At 51.8% G+C, this 19,474-nt stretch overlaps 1 protein-coding gene and 1 long non-coding RNA gene across 4 annotated transcripts; one reads left to right on the forward strand and one right to left on the reverse strand.

Moving 5' to 3' along the window:
- Positions 1–359: 359 nt before the first annotated feature.
- On the reverse strand, positions 360–19,369 carry mapkbp1 (mitogen-activated protein kinase binding protein 1). 3 transcript variants are annotated; one of them, XM_084013014.1, is made up of 30 exons: positions 18,987–19,369; positions 17,425–17,516; positions 13,552–13,614; positions 13,323–13,380; positions 13,018–13,188; positions 12,403–12,540; positions 12,131–12,313; positions 11,771–11,788; positions 10,993–11,153; positions 10,688–10,886; positions 9,043–9,207; positions 8,752–8,954; positions 7,584–7,675; positions 7,377–7,502; positions 7,224–7,294; positions 6,859–6,980; positions 6,607–6,682; positions 6,393–6,504; positions 5,851–5,914; positions 5,630–5,761; positions 5,388–5,515; positions 5,144–5,193; positions 4,734–5,027; positions 4,224–4,351; positions 3,869–4,152; positions 2,911–2,992; positions 2,330–2,796; positions 1,532–2,254; positions 1,246–1,331; positions 360–1,147 (listed from the first exon to the last, which is right to left on the reverse strand). In XM_084013014.1, the coding sequence occupies exons 1-30, from the start codon at positions 19,104–19,106 to the stop codon at positions 908–910; spliced, it is 4,848 nt and encodes a 1,615-aa protein (XP_083869140.1). In that variant the 5' UTR covers positions 19,107–19,369; the 3' UTR covers positions 360–907. The 3 variants fall into 3 exon arrangements, with proteins under 3 accessions (XP_083869140.1, XP_083869141.1, XP_083869142.1); XM_084013015.1 differs by having other exon boundaries at positions 9,043–9,191; positions 10,684–10,886; XM_084013016.1 differs by lacking the exon at positions 11,771–11,788.
- LOC311015686 lies at positions 5,923–6,382 on the forward strand. The gene is made up of 3 exons (XR_014597398.1): positions 5,923–6,177; positions 6,224–6,269; positions 6,316–6,382. It is a non-coding gene; the product is annotated as an uncharacterized lncRNA (long non-coding RNA).
- Positions 19,370–19,474: the final 105 nt, after the last annotated feature.

Here is a 19,474-nt window from a genome sequence, read left to right on the forward strand (position 1 = left end):
ACTTCTTCAGCTTCACGGCTGCAGACTACCTGAAAGGCTACATGGGTCTCCACCTGTACAGGAACAACCAGCCAGTCCTCTTCAGCCTGGACCTGAATGACCACGGCGGCTACGCGTCCACGTCCACCGGGTTGGCCCTGCAGCTGGAACCAGGCGACGGGGTCCGCCTCAGTCTGCCGGCCAGCTACCGACTCTACGACGACACCAGGAACTTCAGTGTGTTCTCTGGGTTCCTGGTGTTCCCTCTGTGACGGGGGAACCGGCCTTTAGGTACCACAGCGGGACCTCAGAGACTTTTGTTTTGGTAGCGACTTCCTGTGGTTTGGACTGATGATGTTAATACATATAAATAACCTTCATGAAAGTGTCAAACTTTTATTAAATTTTGACAGAAACATTTCAAACTGAACTTGAACCAGTTAGTGTTAAAACAGTCCGACCCCGAATCCCAAACCTGTTGGTCCTGTAACATTTAAAAAAGTAACGACTCAGTCTGTGATGTCAGAAAAACATGTGACATCACAAACTAAAAAGGAACGTGAACGCATCGTCAGTCCGTTATGGTTCAAGTGAACTCAGGAACCAACATGTACATCAGATAAAATATAATAAAATAAAACAACAGTTTGTGAAGAACGTCTCTATTGCTGTTTCTGTTCCGTTAAAGTGTCTACATGCTAACACGTCTCTACAGTAATAAACGCTCGGACTCCCGAAGAGGAAAAACGACGGGAATGAAGAAGTAAAAACATCCAAACGTCTTTAAAAAAAATTAGATAAAAACCCGACGTGTCGTTCTGTTTAAGACCAGAGAGATTCTTGCATAACAATTGAAATGTGAAAAAGTCCAGACGAAATCAAGATGGCTTCAGATCCTTCATCTGTGAGGGGGGGGGGGGGGGGGGTCTTAGTGTGGGGCGTCGTGGACCCTCCTGTGGACGGCCTGCAGGAGCAGCAGCGAGTACTCCTCCAACAGCGCTGCCGTCTTCACCTCCCCTACTCCTCCCAGCCCCCCTCCCTCCTCCTCTCCCAGCATGCCGAGCGGCAGACACTCAAGCTCCGCCCTCATGGCCTGGAAGGCCTCTGATAGGACCATAGCCATCTGGTGCTGGTCGGGGGTGGAGTCATCGTGGGAGGAGCCACTCACCTGGAGGAGGCAGAGCAAGAGACAGGTGAACTGATGTCGTCACTGCTGATGTCCCAACTTGTACGTGTATTAGAAACACTGTGACATCACAGACTCACCTTTCTGTACAGGTGTGTTGCTCTCTTGAAGCAGCGCTGCAGCTCATTGGTCAGAGCTCTGCAGGTCTCCACACTGATTGGCCGGTCTGAGCAGAGAGAGAGAGAGAGAGAGAGAGAGAGAGAGAGACAGACACAGAGAGGAGGTGAGGTCACTCTGCCAATAGTTTATAAACATAAATATATAAACCGTTTATAAACATGAATGCTGGTAGCTGATTGGAGGAGGGGGGGAGGAGGAAGAGGAGGGGCAGAGGAGGATGAAGATATGACAGGATGAGAGTCCAACCTGCGTCGTCTCTCTGCTCCTCGCTGCCAGTGGCGTCTGCAGGAGTCTGAGGCTCCTCCACCTGGTGGGGGGGAGTCTGAGGCTCCTCCACCTGACGGGGGGGAGTCAGGGGGGAGACGATGACTGGAGGAGGCCGCGATGAGGAGGACAAGGAGGCGAGGGAGGGCTTGTCTGGAAGCGGCCTGCTGCTGCCGGGGACCCGGGCCTGGAGGCTGCGGGGGGAAGCAGCTGCCTGGTTACCATGGTTACCCACAGACAAGGCGACGACCACGGGAATAACGGCGACGTGGGGGGGCGTGGCCAGTGCTGCATTGGAGGGCACCACGGCAACCAGAGGAGGAGGAGGAGGCGTGGCCTGGGAGGTCACCGTCACCGATGACGACGACGATGATGACGGTGATGGTGATGATGTCACTGCAGGATCCTCGCCGGGTTCGGGGAGGTTGAGGCCGTCACCCACGGAGACGGAGCGCGACATCTTGGCCATGGAGCTGGCGGTGGGACTCATGTAGGAGCGCGGGACCATCGGGGTGGAGGATGAGGACTTCCTTGGGGGGGTGACGCCGACCGCTTCCTGTTGGGGGGACCTGGCGGGGGCGGGTCTCTGAGGTGGGGGGGCAATGGATGGGGGGCGTCTCGGTGAGGAGGGGAGGGTGGTGGGACGCTGCAGCGGGAGGAGCAGCTGAGGGGGGAGGGGCAGCTGAGCGGCGGCGTCGGCCTCACCTGAGGGAGAGAGAGACGGCGTTCACATCTGCGAGGTCTGTGATGCTCACCTAGGTTTCCTGGTCTCGGTCTTACCTGGGTCCGTCAGCAGGTTCTGGACTGACTGAGCCTTCCGGAGTCCGCAGGACGAGTTCAGATGGGAGGCAGCGGCTCGGGCCGTCGGGCCCAGGGTCCTCCTGGACTCCACGGCGGACTGGACCTTCTTCAGTGGGGAGGGTCGCTGGACCTGCTGGTCCTGCTGGACCGAGGGGGTCTTCTCCCCCATCGGGTGCTGATCTGTAACCTGCTGGATCTGCTCCCCGGCCTGAGGAGGCGGGTCCTGGTTGGTCCTGTTCTTGGTTTTCCCCTGGTCGAAAAGTGAGGAGGCTTGGTCCTGGTTATGTTCCTGGGTTTGGTCCTGGTTCCATGACACCTTCCTGTTCTGGGTCCGGTTCTGGTTCTCCTCCATCAAAGGCCGGACCTCTGATACAAGGGGGCGGGCCTTGGCCTCTCCCCCCCCTCCTCCGCCGGTGGTCCGAGAAGGGAGAGGAAACACCGTCCGACTGAGGAACGAAGAACAGACGGAGATCATCAGAAACACAACAGACCAGCAGACCAGAACCACAACCAGGTCTCGAGTCCACCTCATGGCCCTGATCAGGAAGTGTGGATCTCACCTTCCTGGTGCATTGTGGGAGAGGAACCTGGAGGAGATGCTGAGACTCTCACTGGAGCTGTGAGACGCTTTGCTGGGACTGCCTGTCAACACAAGTCACACGTGTCATTTTAAGACTCTCTGGTCTCTGGTCCCTGGTCTCTGGTCCCTGGTCTCTGATCTCTCTGGGGTCACAACTGTCAACATGTTTTTCATCCAATGACGTGCTGAAGAGTCCAGCTTTAACATTCACCATATTTATCCAATAATTTATAAATCAATAGCAGCAAACACATGACAGTACTTCATCTGGACTTAAGGCCTGATTATGCTTCCGCGTAGTGATCACGCAACAGCCACGCAACGGCCACGCAGTTGCTTGGAGACCGTGATGGTTCTGCGTTGGGTTTACGTGTCGAAATGCAATTCAATGCCACACCGGTAAAGGGCGCTATGCTTTTTGTAAAGAATGACCGACCGACCGAGACTCTTGACGTATATCGTCGTTAGCCTCGTTATAGCGTATTTGTTTACTTTCCGGCTTTAAACGTCCACAATTTTTCAGAACTTGGTGTTTTATTTCTTTGTGCAAAAGCGACAAGGTGCAAACAATAAAACGAGGTGAAAACAATAAAAGTAGCCTTTTAAAAGTTTAAATGGCGGTGTTTATGAGTGGAAACCGGAAAGCGGTCTCCAGCGGATGTAGTTAGCGGACCAATCACAGCCAATGCCGCTGCGTTGGCGTTGCGTTGGCGTTGCGTTGGTGTTGCGTCGCCTCGACGCGCGTCTAGGATTTTTGGGAGGCACACGTCAGGCCCTTGCATTGGACGTAAGGGGGGTCCGCAAGGACGTAAGGGGTCCGCAAGCCCCCTTGCGTTGTGTCGACGCGGAAGCATAACTCAGCCTTTAGTCGGGACGGGACCAGACCAGACCAGACAGCTTCTCTGGTTGGTTGATATAGAAAGTGTGATGTTTCAGACCTGAACCTGAGAGGTCGGCCAGCGTGACAAAGTGTTCCTTCAGGAAAGCTTCCTGGTCTGGAGTCTGAGGGACCAGCTGGGGGGTCCTGACTTCTCCTCCTCCTTCCTCTTCATCCTCCTCCAGCTCGGAGGAGTTTCCGTCCATACCGAGGGGCCCTGTGGGTCCTGCAGGTCTGGCCGGACTAGACAGCGTGGAGCTGAACCCTGGGGAGCAGCCGCTGTCTGGACTGGGTTTGTCCTGGTCTCCTGCAGGAGCAGGACCCACCTCCTTAACCTGGAACTCACTGACAGGAAGGGGCGGGGTTTAAAAGGGGCGGGGCTTACAACCATCAACTTTCAGCACGTAACTTCCTACCTTCCTGCCAGGCTCATTCTGTCCTCCCATTGGTTGGGATACAGCACCACAGGCTCCCCGTCTGGGCTCCGATTGGACAGCCTGATGAAGTCTAGCCTCTGATTGGTCCTCGCCTCATCGTCCTCTGGCTGCACAGAGTCAAAATGGCAAACAACTCAACCAATCAGAGTGAACGTCCACACAGCGGCGCCCTCTACTGGTGGAACCTGCTGTTGTTACTGGATGTAGCTACCAGCTGATCTGGTTTAGGTTTCCTAGAGGCAGACTGTGTGGAGGTCTAGCAAAGAGGACCCCTGACCCGTTCTGTCCCTCCAGGGCACTCGTGCTAACTGCTGATGCTTACTGCTGGCATTCACACGTCGCAGCCTCGCACTTAAACTCAAACTCACGAACGTTCTCAAGACTGTGTTTGTTCACGATAACAGACCTTTATAGCACCAAGCTAACCGTAGTCAAAACAGAAGCAGCGTGCTAGCAATTAACATTAGCGACAGATGTGAGTGCTCTCACCCAGGCAGTGTTGACCTGCAGACTGACGGTGCTCCCCAGCTCCTGATTGGTCCTGTGAAGCCCCGCCTCCACACACTGGCCCCGCCTCCTCTGGGAGGGGCTAACCTCAAGGGGGCGTGTCTTCACATGGGTTAGCTGGACCTCCTCTCGCTCCTGCTGCTGCTCCTCTGCTGGTCCGTTGGGGCTGTAAGAGTCCAGCAGTCTCAGGTCCAGCATGGACTTCACCATCAGCGTGCCCTCGCCGCCGGTCCTCCTGGACCAGCGCCGGCGAGGGAGTCGGACCCCCGACGCCTCCTGAGGAGCCGCATGGAAACACAGAGGTACATGTTTAAACTACGTATTGTGTTTGCCCACCACGACACCTGCAGGGCCCCGCCCACCAGAGGTAGCTAGGTCACATGACCACTGACCTTCTTCACGTCTCTGCAGCGCTGAGAGTCAAACTTCCCATCAGACATTTCTGCAGGAAGAAACAGGAAACAGGTCTGTTAGGAACCCAACTAGACCTTCATTTAAAGGAACCCAACTAGACCTTCATTTAAAGGAACCCAATTAGACCTATTGTGTTGCCATGACTACAGAGCTGATGATCTGGAAAGCGATCGGCTTGTTTTGACGTTTTAGAGGGATTCATTATTATTTACGCATCGTCACCTGTCTCCTCCTCCTCCTCAAGATGTCCTGCTGTGACCATATAAGGACTGCACTCCTCCTCCTCCTCCTCTTCCTCCTTGTCGCTGTCAGAAGACATGGTGACCACACGAGGAGACGACGCCTCCCGGCTGACACACACACACACACACTACTACATTACTACGGCAACATTTGAAACACACGCAGGCCGATATGCTTTTATTGTGAAATATTAGTCTTTGCAGAACAAGCTGGACGTTTACCTGAGGTTGACGTTGATGTTTTGCTGTGGTGCATTGTGGGAGGTAGCTGTGCTGGTGGGAGGCGGCAGGTCGGCGAGGCGCTGCCTCATCCTGATGGTCAGGTCTGGACTGAGACGCCACACGAACACGCAGCTGCAGATTTAAGAGACAGACATGGAGATCTGAAGGCCTCGAACACAAACCCGGGTTCAGCTTCACAGTTAGGATCCCAGAGACCGTACCTGTCTCCAGAGACCGTGATCAGGTGTCGACAGTCGGCGCTGAACTTTAGGCCTGTTACAATCTCTGAGAGACAGACAGACAGGCAGACAGAAAGACAGACAGAGAGAGAGAGAGAGAGAGAGAGAGACAGACAGAGAGAGAGAGAGAACGACGGTTAGAATTATCAATGATAAATCTATAATATACTTCTGTAGCCGTCTGCTGTCTCCAGAGACCCTGATCCAGCAAGACCCGGGTTCAGCCAGACCAAACAGACCACCAGTGGGCTCTCAGGTTACCGTCTGGGTTCAGCCTCACTACAGGTCTGGGTTTTACCCTCACTAAAGGTCTGGGTTAAAACTCATTACAGATCTGGGTTCACCATCACTACAGGTCTGGGTTCACCATCACTACAGGTCTGGGTTCAGCCTCACTACAGGTCTGGGTTCACCATGACTACAGGTCTGGGTCCAGCCTCACTACAGGTCTGGGTTCAGCAGGTCTGACCTGCATACTGGTCTACAGGTGGACCAGGGTGCTGGTCTGAAGGAGCTCCACTGACCCGAGTGTCCGAACATGGTGGCCACACACTCTCCAGAGTAGAAGTCAAAGATGCTGATGTTCTTATCCGAACAGGAGGTGGCGATGTAGAGACCCGACGGGTCGATCTGCACCTGAGGAGGAGGAGGAGGACAGGGGAGGAGGAAGCCGTTCACACCTGGGAGACTCATCACCATGGCAACAGCAGACTGACATGGACGGATGGTAGGACTCACCTTGATGAGAGTCCCATCCTCTCCCTGGGAACCTTTATACATCTTCTTCTGTTTCCCATTACTGATGTTAAAGATCCTGCAGGAGGAGGAAGAAGAGAAGGAGGGGAGGAAGAGGAGGAGGAAGAGGAGGGGTGGGGGAGGAGAAGAGGAGTCAATACATGATAAACAGTCCATCAGTTTTGGTCCCACAAGAATCTGATAATAATTTTTTTTAAGAAGGTAGGACACACACACACACGCACACACACAGACCTGATGCTGCGGTCCTGACAGCCCACCGCTGCGTACTTCCTGGTGGGTTCCACGTCCATGTCATACAGAGTCGTCTTCCTCACCACATGGTGAGTCCTGGTGAACTCCAGACCCTCCTCCATCTGGGGGGGGGGGAAGGAAGATAAGGAGAAGGAGGAGGTGTTAGCTTCATGGGTTCACGTGAGGAAGGTTACATCATCATCTTCATTCATCTGTAACAAACTCAAACAGGAAACAAGAGATGCTCATGGAATCATAACTTAAGGAAGTACCTCAGACGGAGAGTACCTTTTGAGTCCCTGAGTAGAAGTACCTGTAGAGTACCTGAGTAAAAGTACCTGTAGAGTACAAGTACTTGCTCTCACCTGCCGGGCAGTGCGGAAGTAGACGCTCTTATCGGCTCCACAGCTGATCATCCTCACCTTACCCTCATTGGCTGACAGACAGGAAGAGGAAGTGATGTCACCGGTTACGCCAAAACACATGTGGGGGGGTCATTAGAGGTCAGTGCGACTCACCAGCGAAGCGGACGGCGGTGATGGACGACGAGTGTTCGTCCAGAGTCTGGACCAGACTGTAGTCCCGGCCCGAGTCCAGGACGTGGATCAGACGGTCCCTGCTGGCCGTGGCTAACAGCTGTAGACCTGAGGGACAGACCCAGACTTGGATCAGGATCCTAACTGATCTGGAGTCTATATATAGTGTTTACGTTGTGTTTGTCTCACCAGTATCTGGTTTGGAGAATTCGAGGCAGAGAATCTCTGAATCATGAGCCTGAACGTTCAAGATCTCCTCCATACTGTCCAGATCATGGATCCTACACACACAGACACACACACACACACACACACACACACACACACACACACACACACACACACACACACACACACACACACACACACATGAAGGTAAATCGATGTCAAAACACTTAGAAAGATGCGCAGCAGCGTGTGTGTGAACGCATGGTTATTTGTTATGCGTGCGTGCGTTGTCGTGCGCAGGTTGTATGTCACGCGTAACAAGAAGCTGCGTACATATGAAGCAGCGTGCGCACGTCTGTCTGTCACTGTTTGACAAATGTTGTTACGCGTTCACACGCACGTGCGGTCGCAGATTCTGATGCTGCGCGGCCGGAAGTTGATCTGCTGTGCGCACCTACTCCGCGTAACTTGAACGCGTAATGTAGTTGGCCTGTTCATTTCAGTCAACCAGGGGAGGCAACTACATTACACGCTCATGTTACGCGGAGTAGGTGCGCACAGCAGATCAATTCCGGCCGCGCAGCATCAGAATCTGCGACCGCATGTGCGTGTGAACGCGTAACAACATTTGTCAAACAGTGAGAGACAGACGTGCGCACGCTGCTTCATATGTACGCAGCTTCTTGTTACGCGTGACAGAGTCTGCGCACGTCGTTTCCGCGTACATGTGAGCGCCTGACAAAAATGTTCAATTATCTTCATGCGAGCGTTAATGCGTGCGTTCGCTAAAAAACGCATGAATGTTACGCGTAGTTACTCCGCGTAATGTGATCACAGGCGTGCAGCAGCCATCACACGTGAACGTGCGCGTGAACGCGTGACCATTATAAGTCAATGAGGAAACTACATTACACGTCAGGCGCTGTGTGCTGCACAGGCGTCAAAGCACGCGGGTGTGACGCGTTCAGTTGATAGTTGCGCAAGTAATATGAAACGATTCTGACGCCATAACACACACACACACACACACACACACACACACACACACACACACACACACACACACACACACACACACACACACACACACACCACTCACACACACACACACCTGCTGTTGAATGCATCTCCCATCACCACCAGCCACAGACCCCCCCCCCCCTTCCCCCCTTCCCCTCCTCCACCTCACCTGAGGACTCCCATGCGGTCTCCAGAGGCCAGGTGCTGTCCATCAGGACTGACCCTCAGGGTCCTAATGCCCGCCCTGCTCTGGTCCGCCGGCTGCCCGTCTGAAGACCCCGCCTTCTCCGCATTTCCGCCGGTGACGGTGGCGCTCTCTGGGTCCAGGAGGGTGGAGACGTTGTCGTCCACGTAGATGATCTTCTGCAGGTCCTGAGGAGTCAGAGGCCAAAGGTCAGTGAAGTCAGGAGTGTCCATGGAGGTCTACAGGTGTAGCTCAGGTGTGTGTGTGTTGTCCTACGTGGCTCAGGATGTTCCTGGTGAGGAGGTTGTGGCCATCGGTGTTCCACAGGCGGATGGTGTTGTCTGAGGAGCAGGACAGGAATGACCCGGGGGGGAGATGCACGTTACCACCTGCCCCTGCTCCTCCCCCTGCTCCTCCCCCTGCTCCTCCCTCTGGGTACACCTGCAGGACAAAGACAGGAGGAGGAGGTGCTCAAATGTTTCAACACAACTGAAAATTAAATAGTTAAAGTTTCATTCATTGGTTACATCGTCAAAATACAGTTACTGTTTGTCTCCACTAAGCTCCTCCCCAAAACAGCGATGGTCCAATCAGAGCTCAGCAGCAGTGACCAGTGAGTGATGGCAGGTATAAGCAGCTGGACTACGAAGGAGGTTACAAAAGTATAAACACAAGAGCTGAAGTGTGGTTTTCTGAACCTCAGACAGGAGTCACAAAGACCGTAACACAAAGAAACAACAGAGGCCCCAGGATGGAGCCTTGAGGGACGCCACATAGAAATGATATGCCCCATCTGGTTATGACTGTCCCAAAGGTAACAAATATAAAGAAACAAAAACACGGGCCCCAGGATGGAGCCTTGCTGGATGCCACAAGGCCACAGGGAGAGGATTCAGACACAACGGGCCCTAGTTTCGTGGCGCGGCGCAGGGTGGCGGAGCCGGCGTAATGCAAGTTTCGACCCGCGCAGCCTTGCGCACGGTCAGTTTGGCAGTTTGGTGGATCGCCTGCGCCAAGATGGGTGTGCCGGCACAGCAGGGGGAGGCATCACAGATTCAGCTTGGCATAGCGGAAGTTTCGTGGCAAAAAGCCTCGCCGAGACTTCGCCGAAAGCCCGCCAGCTCCAACCTGGTCTACTCTCGGCGCAAGGCGCAGTGCGCACACGTCACCGAGACCTCACAGGCAGGTTTCCACAGTTCCAGGCACATTATGCAAATGCAATAAATAATCACAACAAACACTATTTAATGCAACTAATGGAATCAACACGTGAATTTATATCTATATAGATTGTCCTGTCACATCTGACGTCAGATCAAAGGCGGATGGCACGCGTAACGGAAACTCAGCCTCTCGGACCAAAACATCTCCCTCTCTCTCTCCTGTTTTTTATAATATCGGCATTGTTATTATTATGATACGCACGCACAGCGCATGATGCGCATGGTGGGAGCGGCGGCGCTGCTTCTGTCATCGGGTTGTCAAGTGACGGGACTTGCACTGAACCTCCCCTAACGCATTAAAGGAGAGGAGAGGAGCTCATTTGATTGGTGAAGATCTGAATCGGCTGTGTTAATCCCAGTCCACGCCTTGTATCCTCCTCGTCTCCCACTCACGCCTTCTTCTCCTCCCTCTTTCCCACTTGCGCGGGTGGGAGTGACGGGAGGTGTGCCTGCGCGGTGCACGAAACTTGCAAAGTCCCTGGCGGACACACCCCGTCGGCGTGGCGCAGGTGCGCTGAGAGCTGACTGCGCCTGGTCTACGAAACTAGGGCCCAAGGTCTCTAGAGACAGTAAAACCTGGACTACGAGGGTGGCAGCATTGATGTGGAGATGAAGAGCTCACTAAATGTAAACTAAACTGAGCAGATTACTCCAGCTTAGACCTCTCTGGGTTGTGTGACCTCGTTAAACACACTGACCTCCAGGCTCCACACGCAGGACGAGTGGTAGAGGGCGGAGTAGAGCTTCCCGGCCCTGCGGGGGTCTCGGAGATCTCGGACATCCCACACGTAGACGCTGTGGTCGTTGTAGACACAGGACAGCCAGCGGCTGGTGGGGTCGTAGGTCACCGCCACCGTGTCCGGGTACCGGGCCTCCGGGCTCCAGGAGAACAGCTGACTGGGGGGGCAACTAAAACTAAAGATCATGCTGATGTGGCTGTTTCAATGGTCACGGGTCTACATGTTGTCAGGTGTGTGTGTGTGGGTGTGTGTGTGTATGTTACCTGGCGTCCACCATACTGGCGATGTCACCCCCCAGACAGTGTGGGCGGGGCAGAGTGCACAGGAAGTGGAGGTTAACAGGGCTGAAGGCTCGAACAGTGCCATCAGAGCAACCACAGAAGATCAACTCCTCCGTGACAGACAGACAGGTGGCCTGAGACGCCTGAGAACACACAGACAGACAGCCTGAGACTCCTGAGGACAGATGGACAGACAGACAGACAGGAGGCCTGAGACGTCTGAGGACGGACAGACAGACAGACAGACAGACAGACAGACAGACAGACAGAGACAGACAGACAGACAGGAGGCCTGAGACGTCTGAGGACGGACAGACAGACAGACAGATGGACAGACAGACAGACAGGAGGCCTGAGACGTCTGAGGACACACAGACAGACAGCCTGAGACTCCTGAGGACGGACAGACAGACAGACAGAGACAGACAGACAGACAGGAGGCCTGAGATAGGAAGTTGAATGTTGGTGGAGGTGACTGATGCTGCATTCAGGGACCTCTGTGAATCAGAGTGTGGAGGCTGAACCAGGTGATCCCTCTTCCAGCCAATCAGATGGAGTGTTGGTTTATGAATAATGGCAGTGTGCTGTGATGTCATTCAGTTCATCCAGTGAGCATAAATACTGTCATATAAAACGTGTATATCTATATATATATATATATATATATATATATATATATATATATATAAATATTAAACCAGCGTTATGTTTGAGTCACAAGATGAACTGAATGAGTTCAGGTGAGACGACGAAGACTTACTGACGCAGAGTCCACTCTCTGCACAGGAAGCAGAGGAGGAGGAAGAGGAGGAGGAAGTAGAGGAGGAGGACGAAGAGGAAGAGTAGGAGGAGGAAGAGAGGAGGAGGAAGCAGAGGAAGAGGAGGAGGGGGAAAAGGAGGAAGAGGAGGAAACAGAGGAAGAGGAGGAAACAGAAGGGGAGGAGAAGAGGAGGAAGCAGAGGAAGAGGACGAAGAGGAGGAAGCAGAGTGAGGAAGAAGAGGAAGAGGAGGAGGGTATCATTAGAGCGTGTCAGACATAAACATTAAACAGCTGTTATGTTCGGGTTCGTCTCCTCCTCTTCATCACCGTACGGAGGTCGCAGAGGTCGTGATGACTCACCCGTAGCTCCACCCACTTGTCCAGGAGCCGACGGTCGTTGAACTCACACAGCAGGCCGGAGGAGGTGATGCAGAAGGTGGAGGCAGCCTGGCGGCCCCGCCCACATGCCACGTCACTGAAGAAGTTGTTCCTGAGTTCTCCCAGCAGCCCGGAACGCCCCAGCAAAGGCACGGTGGCGTTCACCTGCACACAGGTGGAGGGGGAGGAGTCAAGAGTTAGGAGTCACACACCCACCAGCACGCCTCCACCAACAGGTGATCAGGAATCCTAACCTTGGAGGTCTTGGCGTGGTCCAGGTACCAGAACTTGACGTGGCGGTTGCCGGCAGTAACGAAGTAGGAGCTGTCGTCTGAGAAGGAGACGGCCGTCACTTTACTTGACACCTTGTTGGCTGCTACCACCACGTTCTTCTGTAGGAGGACAGGAAAGAGACCACATGTGTCCAGAGACCAGACCAGACCAGACCAGACCAGAGACCAGACCAGACTATGTGGAGGAACCAGAGACTGTCCGTGGTCCAAACAACAAGGTCTCTGCTGTATTTATGTCTAGATGACCTTATTTGGAGTGTTGGTGGAGCAGCTACCACGTTAGCTTAGCCTAGCACCCATCAACCAGACTCCATTTAGAAAATCAGCGTTTTTAAAGTAGTTGTCTTGTGGTCTTGCCGACAGACCTAACAAAGCATGACTCATCACTTTTTACTGAGTTATTTCAGCATCCTTTTCATCTGGTTATTGATATTAAACATTCATAAATACAAAAACATTCAAAACAACATGAAGTGTACATGAATGCACCATCCTGCTTCAGCAGCCAACTAACTGTTGTTGGAGTGTCCCTCAATGCACCGTGAAGAGAGTTTGTTTGTCTGTTACCACGGTTACCTTCCAGTTCCAGACATTCACCATCATGTCATGTTGGTAGCCGACGCTGACGATGAATTTCCCGTTGGGAGAGAACGCCACACAGGCCACGCCGTACTTATGTTCCTGCAGCTCCGCCACCTGCACGCGCTCAGACACCTCCCACACCCGCACCGCCGGCATGTGACCACTCTGAGGGGGGGTGGGGGGGGGGGGGGGGGGTTAAAATCAAAATCATGAAACTTTGTGTATCTGATCAGACAGACAGGCAGACAGACCGGCAGACAGACAGGCCGACAGAAAGACAGACAGACAGACAGGCTCACCTCTCCGGTGACGACATACTTCCCATCTGGAGAAAAGGCCAACGTGGTGACGGCCTTCCTACAGAACACAGGAAACACTTCTGATTGGCTGTCAGTCGTCTGACATCACATCACTATAGTGACAGGAGGTTCTGACTGATGACTGATGGGAGTTGGAGTTGGACTAAGACAATAATAACTAACAGTAACTGAGAGACAGGGAGTGAGAGCTGATTGGCTGCAGCGTTACCTGGAGCTGTTGAAGATGTGATGCTGTTTGTTCTTCCGAGGGTTCAACAGGACGACAACACACCTGTACACACACACACACACACACACACTTTATTTTCTGTAAGCTAGCTAACTAGTCAGATGTCTGCTAGTTAAATGTTACATTTGTCAGTCCTGGTCTGGTCTGTCTCAGTCTGGACCTGGTCTGGCTAGCTGTTTCCAACCGTTTCTAATGTTTATGCTAACGTCACGCGTTTATGCTAACGTCACGCTAACAGACAGACCACATCCTGTAAATAAGAAGTGGATGTCGACATGGTGAGGGCGGGGCTATGGTGGGTAAGGCAGCCTTAGGACAGTTGTAAGAGTAACCAGGGTGAAATGATAACTTTATTTTTTGTATTGAAACTTCACCAAATACTTATTGACATGAAGGAACTTTAGCCTGTAAGGTCTCTTTAAGAAGAGTCCAACTGTACTGTCTCTTTAAAAAGAGTCCAACTGTACTGTCTCTTTAAGAAGAGTGCCTGTAGTGAGGTCTGTTGTGACTACTCTCATGTTGGAGCATGTCAGCTGGTTTTCTAGATAATCAACATGTTACAGTTTTACTGCAGACATGTGCATCCAAGTGCTACAGGGATTCCCTGTGTGTTTAGCAGGGGAATACTGACCAGGCTTCAGGGATTTCCTTTTCTTGTTGACTCGTTTACTTCCAGGAAAAATGAGCAACCCGGACTCATAGTGGCCCCGCCCCCTAAAGCATCCCCTGCTTTCTGGTCTGTTGGACTCTAAATGAACCTGTCAATAAGCAGGTAAGCCCCGCCCCCTAAAGCATCCCCTGCTTTCTGGTCTGGTGGACTCTAAATGGACCTGTCAATCAGCAGGTAAGCCCCGCCCCCTAAAGCATCCCCTGCTTTCTGGTCTGGTGGACTCTAAATGGACCATAATGTACTAAATGAACATCATGCTGGATTGAAGAAGACTTGAAACTAGAGGTTGAGACCATAAACTCATGTTTACAATGTTTACTGAGATAATACATCAAGAGAGAAGTAGGGCCATTTTCTCATAGACTTCTATACAACCAGAGAGGAGTCGCCCCCTGGTGGCCAGCAGAGAGAATGACGCTTTAGTTACTTTCGTGTACTGTTAATTAAAGTTGAGTGTTGTGATGTGAACTCATGATGTCATCGTTGTTGTGTGTTGGTCAGCTATGAGGTCATGCACAGCTGCTGGAGTCCCGTCCCTAAATGCCGTCCCAGTTTCCGGCATCTGGTGGACCAGCTGGAGGCGCTGTGGTTCAGCCTGAGCCCTGCCCCCCCACACACACACACACACTCTCTCTCTCTCTCTCTCTCTCTCACACACACACACACACACACACACACACACACACACACACACTCTCGCTCTCTCTCTCTCTCTCTCTCACACACACACACTCTCTCTCTCTCTCTCTCTCTCTCTCTCTCTCTCTCTCTCTCTCTCTCTCTCTCTCTCTCTCTCTCTCTCTCTCTCTCTCTCTCTCTCTCACTCACACACACACACACACACACACACACACACATACACGTGTGTTTGCTGACTGTAAGCAGCCGAGTCAGCAACCAATTATATTCTTCCTCATCAGCAGACACACACACACAACCACAACCACAACCACACACACACACACACACACACACACACACACACACACACACACACACACACACACACACACACACACACACACACACACACACACACACACACACACACACACATGTAAGTCTGTTCTTTGTGTACTTGTGAGGTCCCCTGATGGTCCATCGGGACCGTTGACTGAACTGAAGCGACACTAAGAATGCTCCCTGATGAACCCATGATTGGAACCAAAGTTCACAAGCGTGAGTTCCAGCTGGACGCTCTGTTGCCCTTAGCAACGCGTGTGTGTGTGGACCTTTAAAGGTGCCCTTGTCTTACACACACACACACACACACACTGCAGCAGGGTAGCGTGATGTGTTCAGGTACATCTTGTACCAGAGACCACCGACCTGATGAACATCTGCAATGCAGCACAAAAACACAGGAAGAGAGGAGACACTCCTCGCTCTTTATACAATAACTATAATAATAATAATAATAACTATAATTATAACAATAACAATAATAATAATAATTATAACAATTATTATTATTATAACAATAATACTGAGTATATTAATAATCATAACTATAATAATAATTATTATTATTATCAATGATTTGACAATAAGAAAATGTTTCAACAGTAAAACACTGAACACTGTCCTGATCAATCAAGCAATCAAGCAATCAATCCATTAACAGCTGATAACCCTTTAAATGCAGTACTGTTCCATGTACGATTGGTCGGCTCCCCATGAGTCTGGAGGACTTTAGGACCTGGACGTCTTCCGACTGCCCATCCTCTGACATTCCCATCATCACTCTGGGTTCAGACTCATCCAATGAGAGCAGGAGCAGCTGTGACCTTTGACCTCTGAGGTCACCGTTCTGAAGATTAAAGATCGGAGGCAGTAGAACTACAGACCTGGACTAGCACCAGAGACCCCGACAAGCACCAGAGACCCAGACTAGCACCAGAGACCCGGACTAGCACCAGAGACCCATACTAGCACCAGAGACCCGGACTAGAACTAGGAAACGCTACAGACTGAACTCACATACATCACAGCAACAAGGTGAAAGGTGAAACCAGATCTACAGGAACCTGGTCTACTGCTCCGTGTTTAACAAACAAACTGTGAGTCAGAAAGCCTCTTCAGTGTGTTTAGGATCTAGACAAACACCTGGGATCTGGTCTGTCGGGTGTCTGCACGTTTTTAGAGTTTAGTCCTTTATTTGTAGACGGAGCTCCACCTGCAACCTGGAAGACTCCTTTAGAGGAGTTCAGTACTTAAAGCTCCTTGCAGAACCGCTGAGACCTCGACTGAAGGAGCCAGCAAAAATCCAGCCTATCTGAATTGGTTGCCATGGTAACGCCGTCAACATGTAGCTACGCTAGCGGTCTGAATGGGGTCTGATGCCGGGGTTCACACTGGAGTCCCGTGGTTCTAATCAGGACTAGCAGGACTCCTACAGGCCTCTGTACACACATGATGCGTTTAATCTGATAATCTGATGTCATTAGCCTTTAGTCCTCAACATGAGACGCAGAACCACAGACGGGTACTTCAACCTTCCTCCTCTACAGACTGTAAACATGTAGAACCACAGACGGGTACTTCAACCTTCCTCCTCTACAGACTGTAAACATGTAGAACCACAGACGGGTACTTCAACCTTCTTCCTCTACAGACTGTAAACATGTAGAACCACAGACGGGTACTTCAACCTTCCTCCTCTACAGACTGTAAACATGTAGAACCACAGACGGATACTTTAACCTTCCTCCTCTACAGACTGTAAACATGTAGAACCACAGAGGGGTACTTCAACCTTCCTCCTCTACAGACTGTAAACATGTAGAACCACAGACGGATACTTTAACCTTCCTCCTCTACAGACTGTAAAGATGTAGAACCACAGACGGATACTTTAACCTTCCTCCTCTACAGACTGTAAACATGTAGAACCACAGACGGGTACTTCAACCTTCCTCCTCTACAGACTGTAAACATGTAGAACCACAGACGGATACTTTAACCTTCCTCCTCTACAGACTGTAAAGATGTAGAACCACAGACGGATACTTTAACCTTCCTCCTCTACAGACTGTAAACATGTAGAACCACAGACGGGTACTTCAACCTTCCTCCTCTACAGACTGTAAACATGTAGAACCACAGACGGGTACTTCAACCTTCTTCCTCTACAGACTGTAAACATTCACTCGTCCACAGACACGCCGTCGGAGGGTTCTCACCCGGCAGGATAGGCCAGCAGTCCAGTTCGGGGGTCGCAGGCCAGCGCTCGGTTCCCTGGAGCTGTGATACCAAGAACCTTCTCCAAGGTCACCTGGAGGGCAAATGTCATTGTTTATTAGTCACAGTCATCAATCTGTAAATGCACCTGAACATGGCAGGATCTTCTTGAACCAGTTCCAGAACTGCTGCAAGCCTTCATGATTACCCCCCCCCCCCCCCCATCTGGAATAATTCCAGACTTTTAGAATCTAAAATGAACTTCTTTGGTTTCTGGTTGTGTCGGTTGTTCGGACCCTGCTGGACCTGCTGGTACATCACACACATTTACTTCCTGCTCCATGGTGCTGTAGTTCAGTCCATCAGCGTCTCTTCAGACCAGAAACTTAGTCCGGACTATGTTTAGTCCTGTCTGACTCGTCTTCTTCATGGCTGAATGTTTCCTCAGCTCGTCTGGGAACCTCACGGCTGTTAGCATGTTAGTCTGCCCTGTGTGTGTGTGTGTGTGTGTGTGTGTGTCCAGTCTCACATGACTCTCTCTCTGCACCAAACTCCTTTTATGTTTTCATGGTTTTTCTGTGCTGGAAAACGCTTTGAATAGATGTGTGTGTGTGTGTGTGTGTGTGTGTGTATATATATATATATATATATACAAGTATGTGTGTATATAAACACACACACACACACACACACACACACACTATATATGCAGGTTTCTCTTCAGGATAGTAATAAAGGAAACTAGGGCATTCTGGGAGATTTTCCAGTTGAATGAACCCAACAGACGGATGGACGGAAGCCCTGCAGGGACAAACAGAGCAGCATCCGGACTAACAGGACCCTCAATGTGTTTCTGTTTCACTGAGTCTGACCCAGTTCCCCAGTCCACCCAGTCTGACCCAGTTATGGGCCAGTTTAAAGGAGACACACCAGCAGGTCTACATGTATGTATGTTGCACAAATGGGAATTTCATTGTACAAAGACACTAAGGGGACCAGGACCAGGGAACATAGGGGACCAGGACCAGGGGACGTAGGGGTTCAGGACCAGGGGACCAGAACCACGGGATGTAGGTGACCAGGATCAGGAACACGGGATGTAGGGGACCACAGCCACGGTACTAGGGGACCAGGACCACGGGCCATAAGAGACAAGGACCAAGGGACCAGAACCACGGGATGTACGTTACCAGGATCAGGTCCACAGGGCATAGGGGACCAGGACCACGGGACGTAGGGGACAATGACAACGGGAGGTAGGGGACCAGGACCCCAGGGCATAGGGGACCAGGTCCAAGGGACGTTGAGAAAATTGTTTGTCCAGCTGTTTTGACACTCCACATGGGACCAGGTGGACCGGACTAACCTGTAGAACAGGTGTTACACCAATAAAGTTTGAACGATTCAAAATAATTCGAAGGATTAATCGATTATCAAACCGGTCGACTGATCGATCAACATTCACAGCTCCGCCACGAATACTTCTGACCCTGATTAAACAATAATTACATGTGATTATTTAAACCGTCTCATCAGTGATTTGCGTGCGTGTGTGCGCGTGCACCTTGTCGCTGAGCTGCTCTTTGTGCCGCCCGGTCCCGCTCCTCCTCCGCAGCTTGATGGACGGGGACCGCAGCAGGTTCTTGATGCGGCTCCGGATCGTGCCGCTGCCCTCCGCGCTCATTGCGCCGTTAGCTGCCCGGCTAGCTGCCTCCGTCAGCGGCTCTCTGTCGCTCGCTGCTCCGCCGCCGCTGTCATCATGTTTTCTGCGAGCCGAGCCGACCCGAAATGGGGAGTTCAGTGAGCCGGTCTCTGGTTCTGGCTCTGGGCTGATCCGGGCCACGGGCTCCGGCTCCGCTGCCGCTCCTCTTGCATCTTATTTCTCCGCCGCGGCGGACACACGAAACAGCGGCGTCAACACGAGCCAGACCGGACTGAGCCGAGCGTCAAGCGCGCACGCGGCAACGACGCGGACACTACCGGCGAGGATTTTCAGAATAAAAGGTGCTCGCGGTCAGATTCAAAGGAAATAAAGCATTTTGTTAAAACAAA

This window comes from Eutrigla gurnardus (assembly GCF_963514095.1).
Source record: "Eutrigla gurnardus genome assembly, chromosome: 7".
Taxonomy (NCBI): domain Eukaryota; kingdom Metazoa; phylum Chordata; class Actinopteri; order Perciformes; family Triglidae; genus Eutrigla; species Eutrigla gurnardus.